We start from the raw sequence: 19,757 nt of genomic DNA on the forward strand, positions 1-19,757 counted from the left end.
CGTAATGACGGGGGTTAATGGTACCAGTACAACTATAGCGTTGTTCGTGTGTTGGCTCCCGTTCAAGGCAGAGGCAGGGAGGGGAAGAGAAAGCGAGAAGGGGAGAGTCGGTGCACGGAGCTAGCATTTGTGAGCTGGGCTTGGACTTGGTACACACCGAGGATTGGTGGAGGGCAATGGATGAGGGTAGTCAGTCAGTCGGCGCCCGGTCGTGGCGTCGACAACGTTGCTCGGTGGGCTCTTCGCTCGAGGGCTGAAGAGACCTAAAATTATTATATTTGTAGGGAACGAGAAAGACCCTATCCCTCTTCCTCCCTTAACTGGTGTTATCGTCAAGGGGTTGCTTACCAATGAACGAATAAATAAATAAGCTCTGGGGTTTTGGAAATTGTCGCGAAGACAATTGCGCTAACAATGCGAAGGCGATCACCTGGAGATGTCTAGCGGTAGAAGAGCCACGCGACCTGTCAGGCAGCTGTCGTTGCAGCAGCCCGCACCGCGTCGACAGCACATCAGGCGGCAGAGATCGGCGGAGGACGATTGCGGCAAGTCCCTGCAGATCTACGCGAATCCGATCGCACGCGGAAGATTGGCCGCAAGTGCGACGGAGAAGCCCAAGGTGCGGTAGCTGAGAAAGCTCGCTTTTCTCTCGGGCGTATAAAACTCGCATTTTTTATCATTAAATGAAGAAGTGCGTAGTCTTAACAAACACGTCTTGTATTACACAATTGTTGTTTATATTATCGTATAATCGACAGGTGCGAGTCGCCTGGGGTGATGATCGTCGCGGCTGCGACAATCTGACCCAGGTGGAGATAGTGGCTCGACAGATCCCGGGCCGATCCAGACCGGCCACAGGTCGATCCAGCAGGGCTTATGGTACCACGGAGAAGGCGTCGATCCTGTACTCGCGGCAGGAGCTCGCCGAGAGGCTGCGACTCGCGTGGAAGCACCGCGAGCAGAACAAAGCAAACCTCGACATCTTCCTGGCGCACGGCGTCGCGGTGGAGGAACGCTGCGAATCTCAGTTATCAGTGTCCGTCCCGCCGACCCCTGTCTCCAGGAAGGAGCTTGATTCTGTTCGGGATGAGAAAAAGGCCCAGCGGAATCCAGCAGGGCTGCATAATGTGGGAGACCGGGGGAAGGAAACGTGTGAAGACGAAGATGAAGATGAAAGATTAGAGAAGAAGGGGCTGGAGACTGCGCCTCGATTGATGGAGAACGATCTATTGCCGAAAGGGGCTGAGAAAGTAGCGAGAAGCGTGGAAAGAGAGAAAGGAGATAACAAGGTATTTAGCTGGATAATTTTTAGTAGTGTAGAATCAAATTCAATAGAGGAAAGTCGCCTTTCGTGAGATCCCACCCATTTGGTGCAATTGCCGGAAATCTATGGGCAGAATTAAAAAATGTAATAGGTCATTTTGAAGAGAATTTAATAAGCTTTAAGTCACTGAAGCGTAAAATTTAATTTAAGTGTTATTTTCTCTGAAAATTAAAAAAAAGAGCTTTATGCAAAATCGAAACGAAATGGTCCTAATATGAGATACCTCGAAAAAATCGTCTCGCTAATATCAATAAAAGTACAAATTGCACTGAAGAAGACTTATTAAAGCCGAAACGCTTGCTGCTTAATTATCTGAGGCAGTTATTAAAGAATAAAGCATAAAATAATATGCATAGCTTCCTGCTCGTTTAGTTGGCCCTTCTCCTTCATTAATTTGCATTACATCAAACGATTTTTATCTAATAATTGTGCTCGTAATAACACAATTTTCAATCGCCAATTAATTGAGTGGAGAACGTTACCGACTTTTTAGGGCCCGGTGACCGATTCGTACGATAATCTCGATATCGAGGAGGACGAGAAGAGAAAGAAGACGCGAATAAACATCGATTGCACGAATCTACATCTTCCAACGACCGATCAGTCGCAGCCGTCGGCCGCTTTTTCAGACTCGAAAGCGGTAAACGCGGATCCAGCCAGGACCAACGCCGATTTCTCGCTGGCGAAACAGAAGCGCGCGAGTTTTCACAGCGGTACCAATCGCGCCTTTCTCGTGCCGATGGTGGACAAGTCTCCGAAGGTACCGGAAACGAAGGGCAAGATCGCGCCGGCGAAATCGATCGAGATCAGATGCGCTTCAGCCGATAAGACCGCGGCAAGATCGCCAATCGACAAAAGTGCCGGTCTCATAAGGAGTTTGTCGGCGGCGAGTCTGGAAAAAGCAAGGAGAACGAATTCCGCGCCGCCGCAGAGACGAAATCTCGTGCCCGCGGCGCGCGTCCAGGTGAACATCGTGATCGACGCGCCTAGTCTCGCCGAAGCGACGGATAAATCGATAATTTGTGAAAAAATGCAAGATGGAAAAGACGCCGCGGCCGTGGAAAAATACGAGGAAGGTGTGACGAAGGTAAGCGGTCACGCCTGAGCTCTTTCTAGAATCGGAGCGAGAGATACAGGGATTCACTATCGTTTCGCGCGACTTGAATCGCCGATCTCTCGGTAATCAAATAATTCAAAAGTAAATAATCTGCGTAAAAATAAAAATAAAAAGAACAGTCGGATAAGAACAAAGATAGGAATCTGCGCCAACTGTCCCCTAGATATTGCGAGGAGAGCGATCGATAAGATCGGCGCCTTTGAAGAGGAGATCAAGAAGCGCGAAGAGACGTTTCCTCGCCTCGTCGGGCCTGAGCAAGGACGAAGATCGCGGGGGACGAGGGAAGGCTTTTGTGGATTCCAAAACGAGTGACGTGGTCACCATGGTATCGCTGGTTAGCTCGGCCGACAGCGACAGCGACGTGGAGAACTCGCCGGGCGACGATAAGCTTATCAATGAGCTGCGCAGCAAGTTACCCACCACGCCTATCATTAAGACATCCATCAACCCCAATCCCGGTTCGGCAAGAAAACCGATCAAGTCGGGTAAGATGCAACTTATTTTATTCTTATATAAATTAAAACACACACACGCACAAACAAATTATACAAATTTATCAAATAAATATAACAGTAGATTTAAAGACTCCTTACACTCACAGAAAAGATTTCCCGACTCAACGCTACTACACCGAAATGATAGATCGAAATCTATCATAAAATAGAATCGATAGCGACAATGTTCATTATCGAGAAAGGAATATTTAAATGGAAAATTCTTAAGTCTAAAGTAAAATGATGTTGGTGTGTATGTTATATCATACCGCGAGTAGATTTATTCTAAGCGCAAGCGTCTTATATATGTTTAATTTGTATACGTTACCCTTAGTTCAATATAGTAAGTCAATTTTATTAAATTCAAGAGAGGCGAACAGGAATTATTGATTTAAACTTAGTGTTTTATCTTGTTTACTGACTGATATTGTAAGTTTAAATACTAATCAAGAATAATTTTTGCCTTGTTATCAGAAGTCCTTTTTCTGATATGAGGGTAGGAATCCCCTATTTCTTGAAATCTGCGCTTATCGAGGATAAAATGACTTTTACTTGTCACGCCATAAATTATTTATCTAGCCATGCGATCGCGTTGATAACATCCGATAACGTTATACGCGTGCGGTAACGAGTGAGGCGAAGAGGTGTAGAACTATAATTGAACCGACTAATTAAGAGAGACACGAGACACGCAAGCTGCACATAGCCGGAATAATTCTGGTCTGTCTATGCAATGTGAGCTCGCGTTCACTTTGCGATCAGTGAAATTCTTTAGTCTGCCATTCGTAATAATTAAAATCGCTTAATTTCTTCTTCATTAATCCGTTCTACTTTACATAAATATTCTTTTAACTTGAACGCGAGCAGTTTGCAATTACTTGGGAAATCGAGTGAATCTTTTAACAGTACCTCAAAATTTGTTGATGGAAAGAGAAGAGGAAAGAAAGTACAGAAAAATTAATTCTTATATACACTTGCATATTATATCAGAAAATAAAAATATATAATTCTTTAAGCCGTTAAACTCATAATTATGTAATTATGAACTACATTGTGATCAAAATTGATGTAAAGGTAGAAAAGGCTTTTATTCTACATTTTTAATCTTTCTTTACGTCGAATCATTTTTATATAGAATGCCAGTTGTAATAATGGTCCCAGTACGGAGTCGTGCAGTTTATATAGAAACATCGTGATTGATCATGTTGGATTAATAGATTTGCGGTATACGATCAAGTTTAGGCTTTTTACAAATATCGCATAGATCGAAGCCTATTTACCGAGTAACCTGGTTCCACTGTGCGTCAGTAACTCGAGCCAAACGATACGCGAGCCCATCATCGATTTGCTTTCGCGATAGACCGAGTCAAGTATCAAACGTTATTCCTCGTCACGAGCCTTTGGTCTCGGGGAGTCAGGCGAGATTGTTCGCAAAAAAAAATTTGAATTGTGCAAAGCGATCGAGATTAAATCGCCGAATAGTTTCTTTCCAGAGGGACTCGTTCGACGAAGAGGCGACGAAAGAGGAGAAGCGAATAGCCAGCAACCTTGTTCAACTTCCTCGTTTCGGCCTCGTCGTTAATGTCGCTCACCACGGAAACGATGGTGAGGACTTGGAGCAGGACAGCAGGACTGTCACCGATAGTACCGTCGCAATGCCGATGCTGGCCATCGATCCCGTGCTAATTTCGCAGGACACCGAGAGGACGGTACCGGAAGCGCCGCTGACTGATCGCGAGAAGAGGTGTCTGGCGGTGCCAATCGGCGATCTGCACGACAAGAAGCGGAAGCTGCTGCGTACGCGCAGCACACCGAGCCGCCCGATGTGAGTGAGATCTTCTTAAGTTGTAAGAGACTAAAGCCTCCTATCCCAAGCAGGATAAGAAGTCACATTGCAGGATGCAGGAAGAAAATTTATTGTTACGCGAGTCATGGCATTACTGCATGGTATTACGAATATCAAATTGACTCACTTCTTTATATCTCGTTATTTTAGCATGTCGGTCGTCATTTATTATTTATAATTCGGATAACAAAGATTTTATTATTTTAGAAATTAATCTCTCTCTCTCTAAGAATGCAAGCGTAACGCAAAATTGCAAAAATAACGAAAGCTCTTAAAAGGATAGCAAGGAGTGCAAACAGACGTGCGGAGATAATCGCTAAATGAAGCCCGTCAATTTGTAATAATCGAGCTATCGTATCTGATCTATGTATAAAGCGTGGGAAGGAGAAAGAAGAAGAGGGATAAAAAGTTCGATTGGCCGACGATTTATGATATTGACGTCGAAAAAATAAAGTGGGGCGATGTAACGATTGGGGGAGGAAAAGAGAGGAGGAGGCGGAGGAGGAGTAAGTTGGTTGGTAACAGACTGGTACGGCCGTGAATGTTCACATCCCGCGGATAGTGGTACGTCCTTCGATTGGTGCCTCCACCAAACTTCGATCATCATATTCGATGTCATTCGCGATGCATGCACCGCTTGCTTAGTTTAGAAGAAGTCCGGAAACTAAACTCTGCAATTTCTTGAATACGTCTTTTCGCAATCTTGCATTTTATGAATCAAGAACACCCTCTCTTTCTCTCTCTCTCTCTCTCTCTCTCTCTCTCTCCCCTCTCTCCTCTTTCTTTTCCCTTTGTTTCTCGTTTTGCGTTATCCAAATATCCTAGTAATTCTTAAATCTAAATGAATTCTTTTATTAAATATAATGCTATCTTATATTATTCTCATTCTTACACAAAGTGGAACATATTATGATATTATGTATATGTCTGTATATCTCAAATGTGTTTGAGCTTCAGCACTCCAATTTGACACAGAAGTAAAGTGGTATTATACAAATAATTACTGTCATTATTAGACAAATTCGTACAGCGTTAGAAATTTTAAGACAGTTTCAATTTATGCAAAAATGTCTGTATACTCTCAGTGTCCGCTTTATCCTTCTTTCTATCTTCCCCCAAGAGGAATTTAAGAAATTACATAATAGAAATTTAGATAAAATAGATAATTTTACGAAATAAACCGAGAACATTAAATAATAGTTCATGCAAAAGTCTAATAAATAGTGAAATAAAGAATCAATATTAATTGCTTACCAAACGTTTACTTTTTAAATGCATTTTTTATGTTCGCAGAGTAGCAGAGCGGACAAATAATGCTCCGATAGAAGTAAAAGAGCAGCGGTTGCCCCTCGCGATATCGCGAGTCGATCTCGTCGCGATTCCAACTCCACCGATCGACACACCGTTTTCGAAAGTAAAAGAATCAAATTAAATAGAATTTTACAGTGTATATTATATTGTAGAATTGCCTTATGTGCCATATTTTACAATAATTATTATTATTGCTGCTATTACTATTACCAATATTGTTATAATGCTGCACAGTTTTGTGATTTTTAGTTTAATGTACTTTTGACGTAAATACAGGTCGAGCAATTTCCTAAAGAGACGTCGCCGGCAAAGGAAACGCCACCAGAAGTGATGGTGCCATCGGAGCCACATTTTCAAACGACCAAGGAAAAGGAATGCTGGCATCTCTACAGGCGGATGTGTGATAAGGGCGTGTGCGTGTCCTTCGACACTGTTCTAAGGTAACGGATAATTATCGATTAAATTAAGAGCCCAATCAACAAATGTTATAAATAAATATCCAACGAATCAATTGGAAGAGGTCTTAAAAGAAGTTAAAATAAATTAGAGGTGTTGGAATCGCTTAGAATTCGAATAATTCGAAGATTTGGAATCGTCGACGATTCGGTTTCAAATCTGTCACTTTTTCCGTTTAATAAATATAATAATTTTTGTAATATAATAATAAAATTACTTTAAAAATAAACAGTGTCGCTGAAAAATGGCCAAGTTTATGATTTTATTTTTAAATCAATATTTAATGAGCTCAGAAAGATTGATTCAAATTCGAACATGAAAAGATTTGATTCGATTCGATTCGACCACGAAAGCATGATTCGCACACCTCTAGAATAAATTAACGAGCGTAGTATAACGTATAATATACGTGACATTGTTAATACAAAAATTTATTTCGAGATATTTAAGAACCTCGAGATATTTCGATAATACGAAATCAAACCAGGAATTATGATCCGATCCTCACAAGTAAACTATTCCAAGTGTCACGTTTTCATTTGTCTGTATTTTGATTTAAGATGTCGAAAGTTAATGTTTTATACCAAAAGAACTGACAAAGAAGAAGAAGTGAGATAGAAGACGATTTATTTGCATTTAACACTCGCTGTCTGTTTGGATAAATGACTGGAGAAATATATTTCAGAGGTATGCTAACACCGACGGAGTATCGACTGCGACAGAAGGAGTGCTCACAGGATTTGCGATGAGGTTCGCGAAGATGCCGAATGGTTATGACGTTCAGATACTTTTTTAATGGACCGATTATTGTTATTTTCACGAATCGATTGGTTATCCGAGAACGATAAACAACGAAACGTACTATTATACTAGGGAAGAGTTGAATAAAACGGGACATTTAAGTTTGTAGGGCGGAGAGGTGGTGCCATATCACTGATAACAAGGAAACTTGTTACCTACGTACGCAAAGACTTATGGGAAACCATTAAAGCAGAAAGATATCATGTGTATCGATCGCAGTGAATAATTTTGTTTGACATCAGCTCTGAAAGAATTGCGCGATCAGTTCTTCCTGCCACGAAATTGATAAATGCAAGCGAGGAATAAAGAACGCGAAAAAAAATAGGCCACCTTAATTCACATTGATTTCTCTATTTAATCATGAGTTAAGTTAATTTCTAAGCTTCGTATTGTTAGTTAATAAATGCCATGCTTTCCTCAAACATAGTTGTGCAAAACGGGGCAGCAAACGGTCTGACGAAATCGTGTACCCTGTTTTGAGCTGTGCTATAAACTCAACATCCAATGATTCAATATTATCAGAATAAAAACTGGGTCCATGAACGATGTATGCCTGATTTATACACATATGCAATTTATTAATTACAATTAATAAATTACATATATCACTTTATCATATATAGTACAATTCATTACTTATTAATTATTAATTGTTAATGGTTAATTTGTGTACTATTATTTGTATACATGTTACATAGACTAAGGTATCAAAGATCACGAGATAGCCGAGAAATGATTAATATTATTATCAAGATCGAGATAAGAACGATGCCTTGATAATAATAATAAAGTATAATAATAACAATAAATTAGGCGCGCACGGTAAAGCAATAGGCGCAAACCGAATTACCTGAAATTAGATGGTTCCTATTAAGCCTTAAATAAAATCCTACTGCCTCTTTCTTGATCCTTTTATATCCCGAATTATCTTTGAATTACTTTCGAATAATTTTCGACAACTCCCGATACCGGGGACACTTATGACGCCTTTAAGTACAGTAATGTAGAGTCACAGAATCTGTCTGTTCTTTAAATTGTACTGTGTGTCACGCTTTTCGCATGAAGAATAAAACGGACATAGCATAGCCATTAACTAGAGAAGTCATTGAAGAAAGAAAGGAAGAGATTAAAGCCGTAATTCACAGGAGAACAGATTCTTTCTTATTCTCTCCTACAAAGTTGCGAATATTTTTCTTCCTGTGTATATTTATGTGTGTGTGTATCCGTATATTTTAATATATACCGTGCGTTCGTACGCCCGATCGCAAATTATTAAATTAACGTGCAATGGTTAAACCTCGAGATATCAGAGAACAACGAAAAGTCGGATGCTCAACTCAGCTATATTCAAAGTTATGATTTTCGAATAGCTTGAATATTTAAATAAATTAGCAATTGCGTACGTAACGCGGATGTATGATGATATCGATGCTTATTGGCAAAAAACCGAATCTATTTAAATTCTTCTCCCGCTCCTCCTGCTCGCGTGTTTTGCCGTTCTCTCTTCGTTGGGTCGCAAAGACAATCCACGCGGAGTCCCCCGGATCGAAAACCACATCAGGAATAGCTATTGGCACTATTTTTTCCAAGTTTCGAACCGGAACCGCGTTCACGCAAATTCAAAAACTGGAATGGAGGCCAAGCGCGAATCGTCGAAACCGCGAGACTCGGTGAAAAAGAAATTCATAAAAATTATGGTAAAAAGTTTTTAAAAGGGAAAAATTGCACATTTATAATTGTACATAACTTTGTATAATTGTACACAATTGTATGTGATTATAAATAAGCAATTTTTTACATTAGAAAATTTTTCATATAAAAGCATGTACACATCTATAAAATTGTACAGAACTGTGTAGAATCCGTGTAAAATTGTATAGAAATATACAATGTAAAAATATGTATGGATATTGTATATTTCATGTGTTTATATGATTTTATATATTTACTCGTGTGCATGCGTGAAATATATATTTTTTACCGGGCTATTATATCTCGAAACGTCCCAATGGGAGCAGAGGAGGTGAGGGGGGAGAGAAAGTGGTAACGGGGTGCGCAGAGTGCAGTTTAAAGGGGCAGACATGGCAACGGGACTGACAGCTGATTGATAGCTGGACGAGCAGAACGAGCGCTCGTTCGGCGTTTATCGCTGCTTGTCACATGTCGGCTGCGCGAGATGAGATCCTTGGCAGTCACCTTGTCATGACAACGGACGCCGAGCAAGGATGTCGAGAAAGCACGGGAGCAAAAGCAACGTCGACTACAAGGCGCGGCTCGAGTACAAGCTGTACTTGGTGCGTATCCCGCGAATTGAGGTTATGGACCCGCGAGCCCGTGGAGTCAGCTCGGTAGTCAATTAGTTGGACAGTGTCAGTCCGCGTCTGGATCGCCCGCCGAATCTGCGTTAACAAACGGCGATAAGCAAACGTAACGCGTACGTGGACGGTGCGACATAACCATCTGGAGGCTAGGTTTAGGCATTTTGAGGTTAGAACGACCCTGGGAGGCGTCGACAAGGCGCTGATCGTGATAATGGACTGGTTAAGGAACGCCAGTTACGCCAGGGTCGTCTCTGCGATAAATAATAAGCCTGTGATGAAATGCGACAGATAATACGCTGGATGTTGGTAACGGGCGAGTTTTGGCGACTGTTTGGTTCATGCGCCAACACGTACCAGTGCGTACACTCATTGTCAGCGTCATGACTGCCTTTACACCTGAAGGAAGACGCTTAAAATATCCAGTAGGAAAATTCATTTTCACAAAAGGCACTTTTCTATCGGAATATATTGAACTTGGCGGCTATTTTCACCTGTAAAAGCATTCGTGACGCTCTGGTTCGCTTTGCTGCATGCACCAAACAATCGTCAAAAATCGCCTTATATGTGACATGCGTGTTTGCAATTTATTATTTATTTTGTACGACAGGCCAGGGAAAATCCGGAACCGGTGTTCGACGTGTCGGAATGTGCCTTGAAGAACGTGCCATCGGGCATCTATTCGCTTTGCAAGGTGTTCCGGAAAAAGATCTTGCTAATGTACGATAACAAGCTGAGCTCACTCTTGGGTGGAGGTGCCTTAAGCGACTTGTCCCTATTGACTGTCTTAGACATTCACGGAAACGAGTTTACCGCATTACCCTCTGACATTAAGTATCTCTCTTCCCTCAAGGTGGGTTTATCGAGTTGACCAGAGAAGTCTGTTCATTCATTTTTCCCTGTGGTTATTATAGAAGATAAAATACATAACAAGGAGAATGGGAAAAGCTACGGAATTTTCCCTGGCAAATATAAAATCTTAATGTATTATTGTGGATGGAAATATAATGTAAAGGAAGCTAATTTAACAAATGAAGAGAAATTAATTATCAGTTAAATGCTAAAACATAGAGCTACTAGAGGAGAGTCCCCGTGTATGAGATACCGAACTCATTTTTTGTAATTGCCGGAAATTTATAGGCACAATTAAAAAGTATAATAGCTTATTTTGAAGGGAATTTAATAAGCTTGTTGAATTTAATAAGATGCCGAGATGCTAAAATTTAATTCGATTATTTCTTTAAATTAGAAAAATATGAAAAATAAGCTTTACGCGAAATCGAAAAAGTGTGCTCGTAATATAAGGTACATCCGAGAAATCGCTAATAAAGTGCAAAATACAAAGGTATTGCAATTAGAAGTTTGTTAAATGTTTGTAAAATACAAATAAAAGCTTAAACATTTTTAATTTGACAATGAGCCACGGAAGTTTTTCGTTTACGCCCTCGTCTTGCACATGGTGTTACTTGGACTTGTTTTCTATTTTCATTAACAGCGAGCCGCTCGCGATAGTTAACACTCGAGAGCATATGTTATCTCGCACGAGTGTTGAATATCTCGTGTTACAAGCGGCACAGCATGCATTGCGGTTTTGCGACCACCAAATCTAATCTCTACAAATAACAAATAAACGTATCTCATATTTTCCCATTAATATAATCTTACTTTATCACTGAATGCAGAATTTATTGCCAAATATTTATTTATTACAAGGTTTAAAAAGTCACCTCGATAGAATTTAACGACATCCAATTTCTTAAGTCTTTTTTTTATAACGACTTCACGCACGATCGAACAATGAAGTTTTCACTAAATAGTTTTCACTCCAAGAGTAATACGTTTATAGTGGAAGCAACTGACGGCGCTCATCAGTTTAGCAGAAACTCCGCTATCTTATATTAGAAGCCTCATAATACGGATCTCTCCTCTATCTATGAAAAGCCAGATTATCTTCTATTTATTTTTAAAATGTGTACATGATGTACTGTTCTAAGTATACGAAGATCCCTTCATTATGTAAACGACTTTTATTAAAATCATACATCACAACTTTTATTACGTGCAGCATCAACGATATTAAAATACTGCGGTTTATTGTCTTCTTCAGGAGCTTCATTTGCAAGACAACAACATCCGCAAACTGCCCAATGAGATAACGTACTTGAATAAGTTAACAATTTTGAATGTCTCGAGGAACAATCTGAAACAGCTGCCCGACGGCATCGGGCAGTTGCAGCAACTCAGCACTCTCGACATTAGTCACAATAAATCGCTGCACAAGCTGCCCAAATCTCTAGGATACGCACAGCAACTGGCGAGTTTAAATATCGACGGATTAAATCTGTCGTATCCGTGTCAGGACATTTTAGAAGGCGGCACGATAGTGATTATCGCGTTTCTGGCGAACGAGAGCGGCATCGAGTACTCGCCGGAGAATTCGATATCGGAGACCGATATTTCAAGGGATATGAGTTCGGAAGACATGCAGACGGTATACCATAATAAGACTAACGACGTACAGGTATTATAATACAGTGCACGAACATAATAGTTGATAAGATTTTGTTAGTTATATTATTATACAGGGTGTCCCGTAGTTTTCTACTAATATTATCCTGGGGAGATAGAATGGATTGAAATGAATGGTATGGGACTTTTTGTTCGTTTCAATCCGTTCTATCTCCCCATAATATTGATAGAAAACTACGGGACACTCTGTATATACGTCGCCAAATTGATCAAAAGTATCGAAGGATTATTAAAACACTTATCGTCTTGAAAACGTGTTACATGTATGTACGTATCTTTTCGACACTGTATACGAGTTATTAAAAATATGTTATATGCTCGCTCGTGTTCTTCCTGTTTACATATTTTTGCATTAAAATATTTTATAGAAACTGATCAATTTTGCGAGTATCTACAATTCACGCACGATGGGCTTTCGACGTTTGCGCATATTCACAATTTTTTTTTCTCTTTTAGGCAGCATTACAGAAGCTAAACAAAATGAAGGCATGTTGGACGCTTCTTTGAGTTTCGTATGCTTCCCACTTGTCATCCATTTAATTTATTATTACTATATAATAATAAGTTCGAAAGGCACTCAGTACAATAACGATCCAGCATATAAAAAGTAAATAAATAAACGAATGCAAAATCTTTATCAGAAAGAAATTTGTGGCACAATTTTTTTATAATATGAATAAAATTGCATTTTAGTTTTTGGATCACTATTGCGCTCAGCGCCTCATGCATATATTCGTTAAATAATAATTCCGCAGGTAAAATGCCAAGTTTTTACTCGCATCTAGTTCTCGTTCTTCATCTTTAATTTAGTTCCATTTTACTACAACATCTCTTTTTGAATATTTTTGTGTATTTATACTTTGAATATTTATATTTTACGTAACATTTCTCCCTTTTACAATTTAATCGTCCAACTTACCTATTCCCTACAGTTTTTTTATATACAAACGCTAGAAGATCGGTTGCAAATTTACAAATCTGAATTTTAATCTATTTGATTAATACAAAAATTGATTTGTTACTAAAAAGATGAATTTGTTTGCTAGTAACAATCTAATAATTTTTTTTTCTTTTTTTTCATGTAACAGTGATGTGTATAATGAATTTTTGTTATTAGCCTATTACATAATATGTCAATGCAGTGAGAGTACAATTCACTTTCAACAGGAACATCGGCAAACTGCCTTGTTGGAAGTAGAAAAAAATATAAAGCAACAACAAGAATACGAAATGGAGGTGCAATCCGTACTCAAAGCTCACAGGAAGAAGGTAAATTGAGTGCATACAAAAACTGTAAACGGTTCTTAAATATGAAAGATTGTTGCGTTTTTAGCTTTTGGAGGATGTAGCGTTACAGCAAGTACAATTGGAGCAAGAACTTGAGAAAGTTCAACAGGAAAGGGACACGAATAGAGCGCGTTTACTCTCATATATTTACAACGGTATAACCTTTGACAAATTTCGCACAAAGTGTACAATTTGGCAAACGTAAAAGACATGAGATATAAATACATAAACTCTTTGTTTCAGCGGAGAAAGAAGCTGACAACGTGATTAAAGAATTTCTGAAAAATAGCGAGGAAGACAGACAGAGTCAGGCCGAGTTACTGGAGCGGGAGAAGCAGGAAGAGATGCAACTACTAAGTTCCTGCCACTCGGAACAGTTCATGTTACGTACGAAAGACACTCTGTGTAAGTATCGTACGTAAAAGTATGCAAAATCAAGATCGTTCACATAAATACAAAACTTATCTTGCAGTTGCAATGGAAAAACTATTGGAGGAGGAAATGTGCCGAGCGAGGAAGTGGGAAGAGCATACCAAAACCAGAGATTACAACGTACAATCCTTGCTCACACTGTCAGTAACAATTATAAAATTTCTTTTCTTTACGGCCGCGGTCCACTTGACGCTACAAATGCTTCGAAGTGTTCGGCCTCTCTTTCCTTTTACTAAAGAAAAAAGAAGAAAAAGAACGCTTCATAGCATCAAATGGATCGCAGCCTATATATTTCTTTATAAGAATCAATTATGAACATAAGAAATATTCAAACGGATACACTAAATATATTATTTCAATAATGAGTGACTGAATTTATTGTTCATCAATTTGTCGAGCAATAAACCAAATAAACCAAGAAATTATTTACAAAACCTTGCAAAAAATTTTGCACAAATTGGTGAATTAATTTGCGCAGTATAACATAAAACTTTGATTGTATATTTTATGATATTCAGTTATTAATATACAGTTTGTATTATATAACTAGTATTATGTAGCTATCATTAAAAGAAGAACAAATTTAGTAGAATAAAATGAAGATTTAAATTCAGGGAGGTGAGGAACAATGACCATTTGGCACAGATAATGCATGATCAAGAAAAAAGCAGGCAAGATCTCGTTGACAGATTACGACAGGACGAAGTGTTGCAGAAAGCGGCAGTAGCCGCGTTATTGGAACGGAGCGATGCGCGCTCTTGGAGCATTATTCAACAAATGAATCTGGTGCAGTCGCAATTGGCTGCGCTCACTAATATTGAACTCGAGAGGAGAAAGTTGGAGATTAACCAGCAACTTGTAAGTGTGTAGCTCTTATCGTTAAATAAGAGTTTTTTTTAAATATTCATTGTCGTAATTTATAATTATATAAATCGAAATACAAATCGTCAGGTTTTTAATTCTTGGATGTTAAATATTTGGAGTTGCCAACTTCTTGCAATTCTAAATTTTAAATTCTTGAAAGTATAATAAAATATAACTCTGTATATATTACTATTACCTGTACACGTGTATATAATCTATACATGTATTTTTAGAATGAGATCGCCGATAGACGCGTGACTTTAACAGCCATTCTGATCGACTTGTTGAAACAGCAAACGAATAGAAGAGAGCAACTATTGGAGACAATCAATACGATAGAGCAACAGCGATGCATCTCCGTAATTATATATCTTTTTTTCACCGTCAAGTTCTTGATATAATATCCTATTTCTTTTTTTTTTGTGAAACTAATAAATTATTATTTAACAATCTCTTTTTTATAATAAAACAAAAATAATATAGAAGTAGTAAAAATATAGGAATAATAAAGTGATTAAAAAATGTTGATAGAACTTGAGACGTGGCAGTTTGTTCTGGCTAATGCAATATCAATCTTTGATGGAAGCTCGACCGCAAGGACTGTTAGAGATGTTGGAACCTATGCTGGTTCGACATGTGGCAATAGCAGGAGCTTTGCACTGCCTTCCATTCCTGGCCACTTTACCATCTTTACTACCAGACATTAGTGACGAACAGTTAAAAAATGTACACGAGTAACTTCTTCATTGTTAAATTTTTAAAACTTTGATAAAATATTGTAATTTTAAATTTCAAGTAGTTTTACAGTTTAAAGTAAATTTGTGGTCGTTAAACTTTTGTTCCCTTTTACAATGAATAGTAAATAGATGCAAATAATTGTTGATTTTTGTAAAGATTTATGTTTGGCTCATTGAAAATAAACATATTTGTTATTTATACAATAAAATTCATAAGGCTCTGACATGAAACCACAATTCGAAGGAACGAAGGATATAAGATCCAAGACAGGATGTTGGTGTCTAAATGATTTTAACGTTTGTTATTTACGAGTATGTTATATTCCTTTTTGTTTTGCAGATTGGCATAAGTTGCGAAAGTGATCGCGCTGCCATAATGCTGGCAGTTGAGAATTATCTGGCAGAAGTTAAAATGAACGATGCCAGATCACCTACAACAGCTTCTGCACCTCTTGAGGAGGCATCAACTAGCGAACAAGACTACAGTTCTATTCAGAATGTCAACATGATCGAATGCGTAATCTGCCTCGATTTGCAAGTAAATATAATCTACATATATGTATAGAATTTCAACGAAATATTACTTCGTTACTATTACATCTCATATTTTTCTTTTTGCAGTGCGAAATAATTTTTCTACCTTGCGGACACTTTTGCTGTTGCTCCGCTTGCGCGGAGAAAGTTCCTGCGGAATGTCCAATGTGCCGGAGTTCAATAGAACGCAAAGTTCGAGTTGTACAGCCTTAAATTCACAAAACTCAATTTTACTCGGCTTATTCACAAATACTCTTTCGACTTGATGCTTCTCACGGGTCAACATTTCTTCCTGGTCTGTGATTACACGCACGTCAACAAACTATTTCCATAACAGTGGAAAGAGTAACGCCCACAAGTTATATTGACCACTGATGCTCATGAATGTCGATATACAGGAAATATATTACTATATATTGCAACTCACAAAATTGATCACATGCATTTGAGCAATTTTGTGAGCAACTAGGTTTTTTACTACGACATCTAACCGTTTTCCATCGGAAATTCTTTGATCAGTTTGATATCGACGTAGCAAGGTAATCGAAACAGCATTCCATGAACACTCACTTTAACAATCTTTTTACATGTACTCATTTATACGGTAGATGTGATAAATCAACTTTCCCAAAAATATTATTGAATTAATTAAAATTGTCACTTGCGCCGTTTTTATCTCTCTTTTAGCAGAAAATACTTAAAAAAGGAAACGAACGAATACTTTGATTAGACTAATATATCAAAAGGCATGAAGAATACTGCGTAAACCTCTGATTATTTTATGTCGTAAATCTATATTACATTTTACACTGATCTTATACAAATCATGTGTAAATATTGGAAATGGAAAACCACGAATTTTAAGTTGAGTTAAAATTTTTGTTGCATATAATTATATATACTTTATCATAATATATAAAATGTGATAGGCAATTGGCTTTAGATAGATTTTATTCAGTATTAATTGAAGATACCACCAAAGTGAAATTTAAAAAAAAGTGCGAAATGTTCAAAGAAAACCTAAAAAAACTGGATATTTCATATCCTTGATACCTATACGTCACACAAAATAAAAATATTGTAGCTAAATCAATCGCGGACATACCTTTATGAATTACAGACTATATGAGAACACACAAGCACACTTGAGAGAAAGAAAAAGAAAAAAAAACAAACTGTTAATCGCGAAAAAATCAGTGCAAGCTTTTATAAAAGCATAATTTTTACAATAAAATTTTGATAATCGTTTCTACGCAAACCAATACAATTTAAGGTTCATTTTCTTGTCTAAACGTTAGCGTTGTCACTCGATCGTGAGAAAATGAATTTTGTTTATACAAATTGATCTCCCCAATTTTTTAATAAATAATTCAATTCTCTATTTCACTTGAGGAAACTCATGTCACATCATGTTTATGACGCTATAAATGTTTTAAAATTATAAAGAGATAATGATTATTAAAAAATATGTTCTCTCTACATGTAATCTATTATTATTACAAACATGTAATTGAAATAAATAATCTTTTATTTAACTTGCTTCAAAGTGCACATTTGCTTATTACTGTTCGCACTTGAACATTTTACTTTTATCATACTTTATCATTTACATAAATTAAGACCTTAAAGAATTATTATTATTACAGATAAGTATTTACTTGAAAATAATATATATAAGGCCCGTATCTGACTACGGAGAAGATCTCAATCCATAATCTGATACGGGCTTAACGACGCTTACTTAAAAAACTACAATTTCTCTTCCCGTTTCGTCATCCTCGCCATTTACATCATCATCGTCTTTCTTCTGTTGTTTCTTCTTCGACGTTGCGTCCTTCTTCTCCTTCTGGATCTTTCTAAAGTTTTCCAGAGATTCCTGCAGCGGCAGAATAAACTGATCGAACTCGATGTCTACCATCGCTTGTATCACGTCCGGTCCACTAATGGTCTTGCGGTTGCCTTTCTTGGCTAATATATTGGCGGACGACGTGAGGTAGAGAATGAAGATAGACGCAGCTTTCGCCACCGCTGTTCTGGCGTCTTTCCCAATCGTCACTCCCTCCGGTAGAGCTTCCTTAATGATTCTGGTCACAACTGCATTGGGCAGGTTCAGATCTTCCAATCGCTCAGCCATCTAATTACCGTTCATGGTTTTTTTTCAAATTTTTGTACACGCATACGATCAGATATTGTAATTCTACGGCTCTTACAATATTACAATACACTCTTTTACTCATTACAGGAATTATTGGAATGCATGTACATTATGCTTGTTTTCTGTTCCTACACTGGTGAACTAGTGCAATAAGTTAGAGTAAGACAAGCGTATTTTTTCTCATTCTAGCTTACTGTGCTAGCTCACCAGTGCAGGAACAGAAAACAAACCTATTGATTGATTATGAAATTGTAATTAGTGTGTAGCACTTGCAACATGCGCATAATTTTCGTAAATAATCGTAAGATTTATATCAAAATTATAAGTTTTAGGTTATCGTCGGTAAGCAGTTTGTTGCCGCGTACAAGTTACGAAATAATGCAAAAATAAGGAGGAGATGACAAAGGTAACGAGGGAAATTGTTATTACCTTAATCTGAAAATGTATCGGAGCTTGTCTATCAGCACCCACGACGCATCGAGGTTAGGTCTTTCCCGCCAGCGAACTCGGGACGATAATCGCAGTTTGCACGAGAAATAAATCTGCCGCCTGGTTTCAAACGCGACAGAGATCGACAGCAAATGGAAAATGTCGTGAAAAACAACCGAAGATTTACTGGCAAATCACAACAATTACATTTTCATCGAATGCAACTAAATGTTCGAAATTCAAACAAAAACCAAGCCACGAACCACGAGAACTAAGATGGCGCAACGGTTTGGCGCTTCGGCCATAATGATGGGAGATTGCGAAGATTAGCCACGTTCAGCAGACACAACTGTTGAGTGAGCGCTTAGTATGATTGGTTAATACTTTTAGTCCCAGTCTACAATAGAGATTTAAGCCCTAAGCCTTAAGAAATTGACTAATCACAGTCGCGCATTCTACTCATACTTGACCGTGATTGGCCAATTTCTTAAAGCTTAGGGCTTAAATCATCTATTGTAGACTGGGACTTAGATCCAGCCAATCATATTGGCCGCGTTCAGCAGACACAACTGTTGAGTGAGCGCTCAATGATTTCTTAACATGATTGGCTGGATCTAAAAGTATTAACCAATCATACTCACTCAACAGTTGTGTCTGCTGAACGCGGCCATTAAAAAATCATTGAGCGCTCACTCAACAGCTGTGCTTCCTGAACGTCAATGATTTTTTAATATGATTGGCTGGATCTAAAAGTATTAGCCAATGGCTGCGTTCAGCAGACACAACTGTTGAGTGAGCGCTCAATGATTTCTTAACATGATTGGCTGGATCTGAAAGTATTAACCAATCATACTGAGCGCTCACTCAACAGTTGTGTCTGCTGAACGCGGCCATTAAGAAATCACTGAGCGCTCACTCAACAGTTGTGTCTGCTGAACGCAGCCAATCATATTGAGCGCTCACTCAACAGCTGTGCCTCCTGAACGCAGACTGACGCAGACAATGATTTCTTATTGGCTGGATCGAAAAGTATTAACCAACCATACTGAGCGCTCACTCAACAGTTGTGTCTGCTGAACGCGGCCAATGCAGATCTAAAGGAATAAGTCCCAGTCTACAATAG

General features: G+C 38.4%; 4 protein-coding genes across 6 annotated transcripts in view; 2 read left to right on the top strand and 2 right to left on the bottom strand.

Annotated features, from left to right (window-relative positions):
* The window catches only part of LOC105567898 (uncharacterized protein C1orf112-like), a 37,057-nt gene that overhangs the window by 10,843 nt on the left and 6,457 nt on the right, over window positions 1–19,757 (bottom strand). The window lies entirely within an intron of this gene.
* Window positions 100–8,756, top strand: LOC105567897. Its single transcript, XM_012023148.1, has 8 exons — window positions 100–619; window positions 759–1,289; window positions 1,818–2,411; window positions 2,605–2,926; window positions 4,418–4,760; window positions 6,075–6,195; window positions 6,369–6,532; window positions 7,234–8,756. Exons 1-8 carry the CDS (start codon window positions 437–439, stop codon window positions 7,295–7,297), a joined length of 2,322 nt encoding a protein of 773 aa, XP_011878538.1. The 5' UTR covers window positions 100–436; the 3' UTR covers window positions 7,298–8,756.
* Window positions 9,416–16,694, top strand: LOC105567896 (E3 ubiquitin-protein ligase LRSAM1-like). 2 transcript variants are annotated; one of them, XM_012023146.1, is made up of 13 exons: window positions 9,416–9,643; window positions 10,278–10,520; window positions 11,775–12,188; window positions 12,653–12,682; window positions 13,364–13,465; window positions 13,530–13,638; window positions 13,727–13,888; window positions 13,956–14,055; window positions 14,530–14,773; window positions 15,013–15,138; window positions 15,311–15,505; window positions 15,857–16,054; window positions 16,138–16,694. In XM_012023146.1, the coding sequence occupies exons 1-13, from the start codon at window positions 9,575–9,577 to the stop codon at window positions 16,261–16,263; spliced, it is 2,118 nt and encodes a 705-aa protein (XP_011878536.1). In that variant the 5' UTR covers window positions 9,416–9,574; the 3' UTR covers window positions 16,264–16,694. The 2 variants fall into 2 exon arrangements, with proteins under 2 accessions (XP_011878536.1, XP_011878537.1); XM_012023147.1 differs by lacking the exon at window positions 12,653–12,682.
* LOC105567895 (DNA polymerase epsilon subunit 3) lies at window positions 17,558–18,931 on the bottom strand. Its single transcript, XM_012023145.1, has 2 exons — window positions 18,635–18,931; window positions 17,558–18,184 (listed from the first exon to the last, which is right to left on the bottom strand). The coding sequence occupies exon 2, from the start codon at window positions 18,182–18,184 to the stop codon at window positions 17,792–17,794; it is 393 nt and encodes a 130-aa protein (XP_011878535.1). The 5' UTR covers window positions 18,635–18,931; the 3' UTR covers window positions 17,558–17,791.

This window comes from Vollenhovia emeryi, unplaced genomic scaffold, assembly GCF_000949405.1.
Source record: "Vollenhovia emeryi isolate VEMERY1.0 unplaced genomic scaffold, V.emery_V1.0 DF939133.1, whole genome shotgun sequence".
In the NCBI taxonomy this organism is placed as follows: domain Eukaryota; kingdom Metazoa; phylum Arthropoda; class Insecta; order Hymenoptera; family Formicidae; genus Vollenhovia; species Vollenhovia emeryi.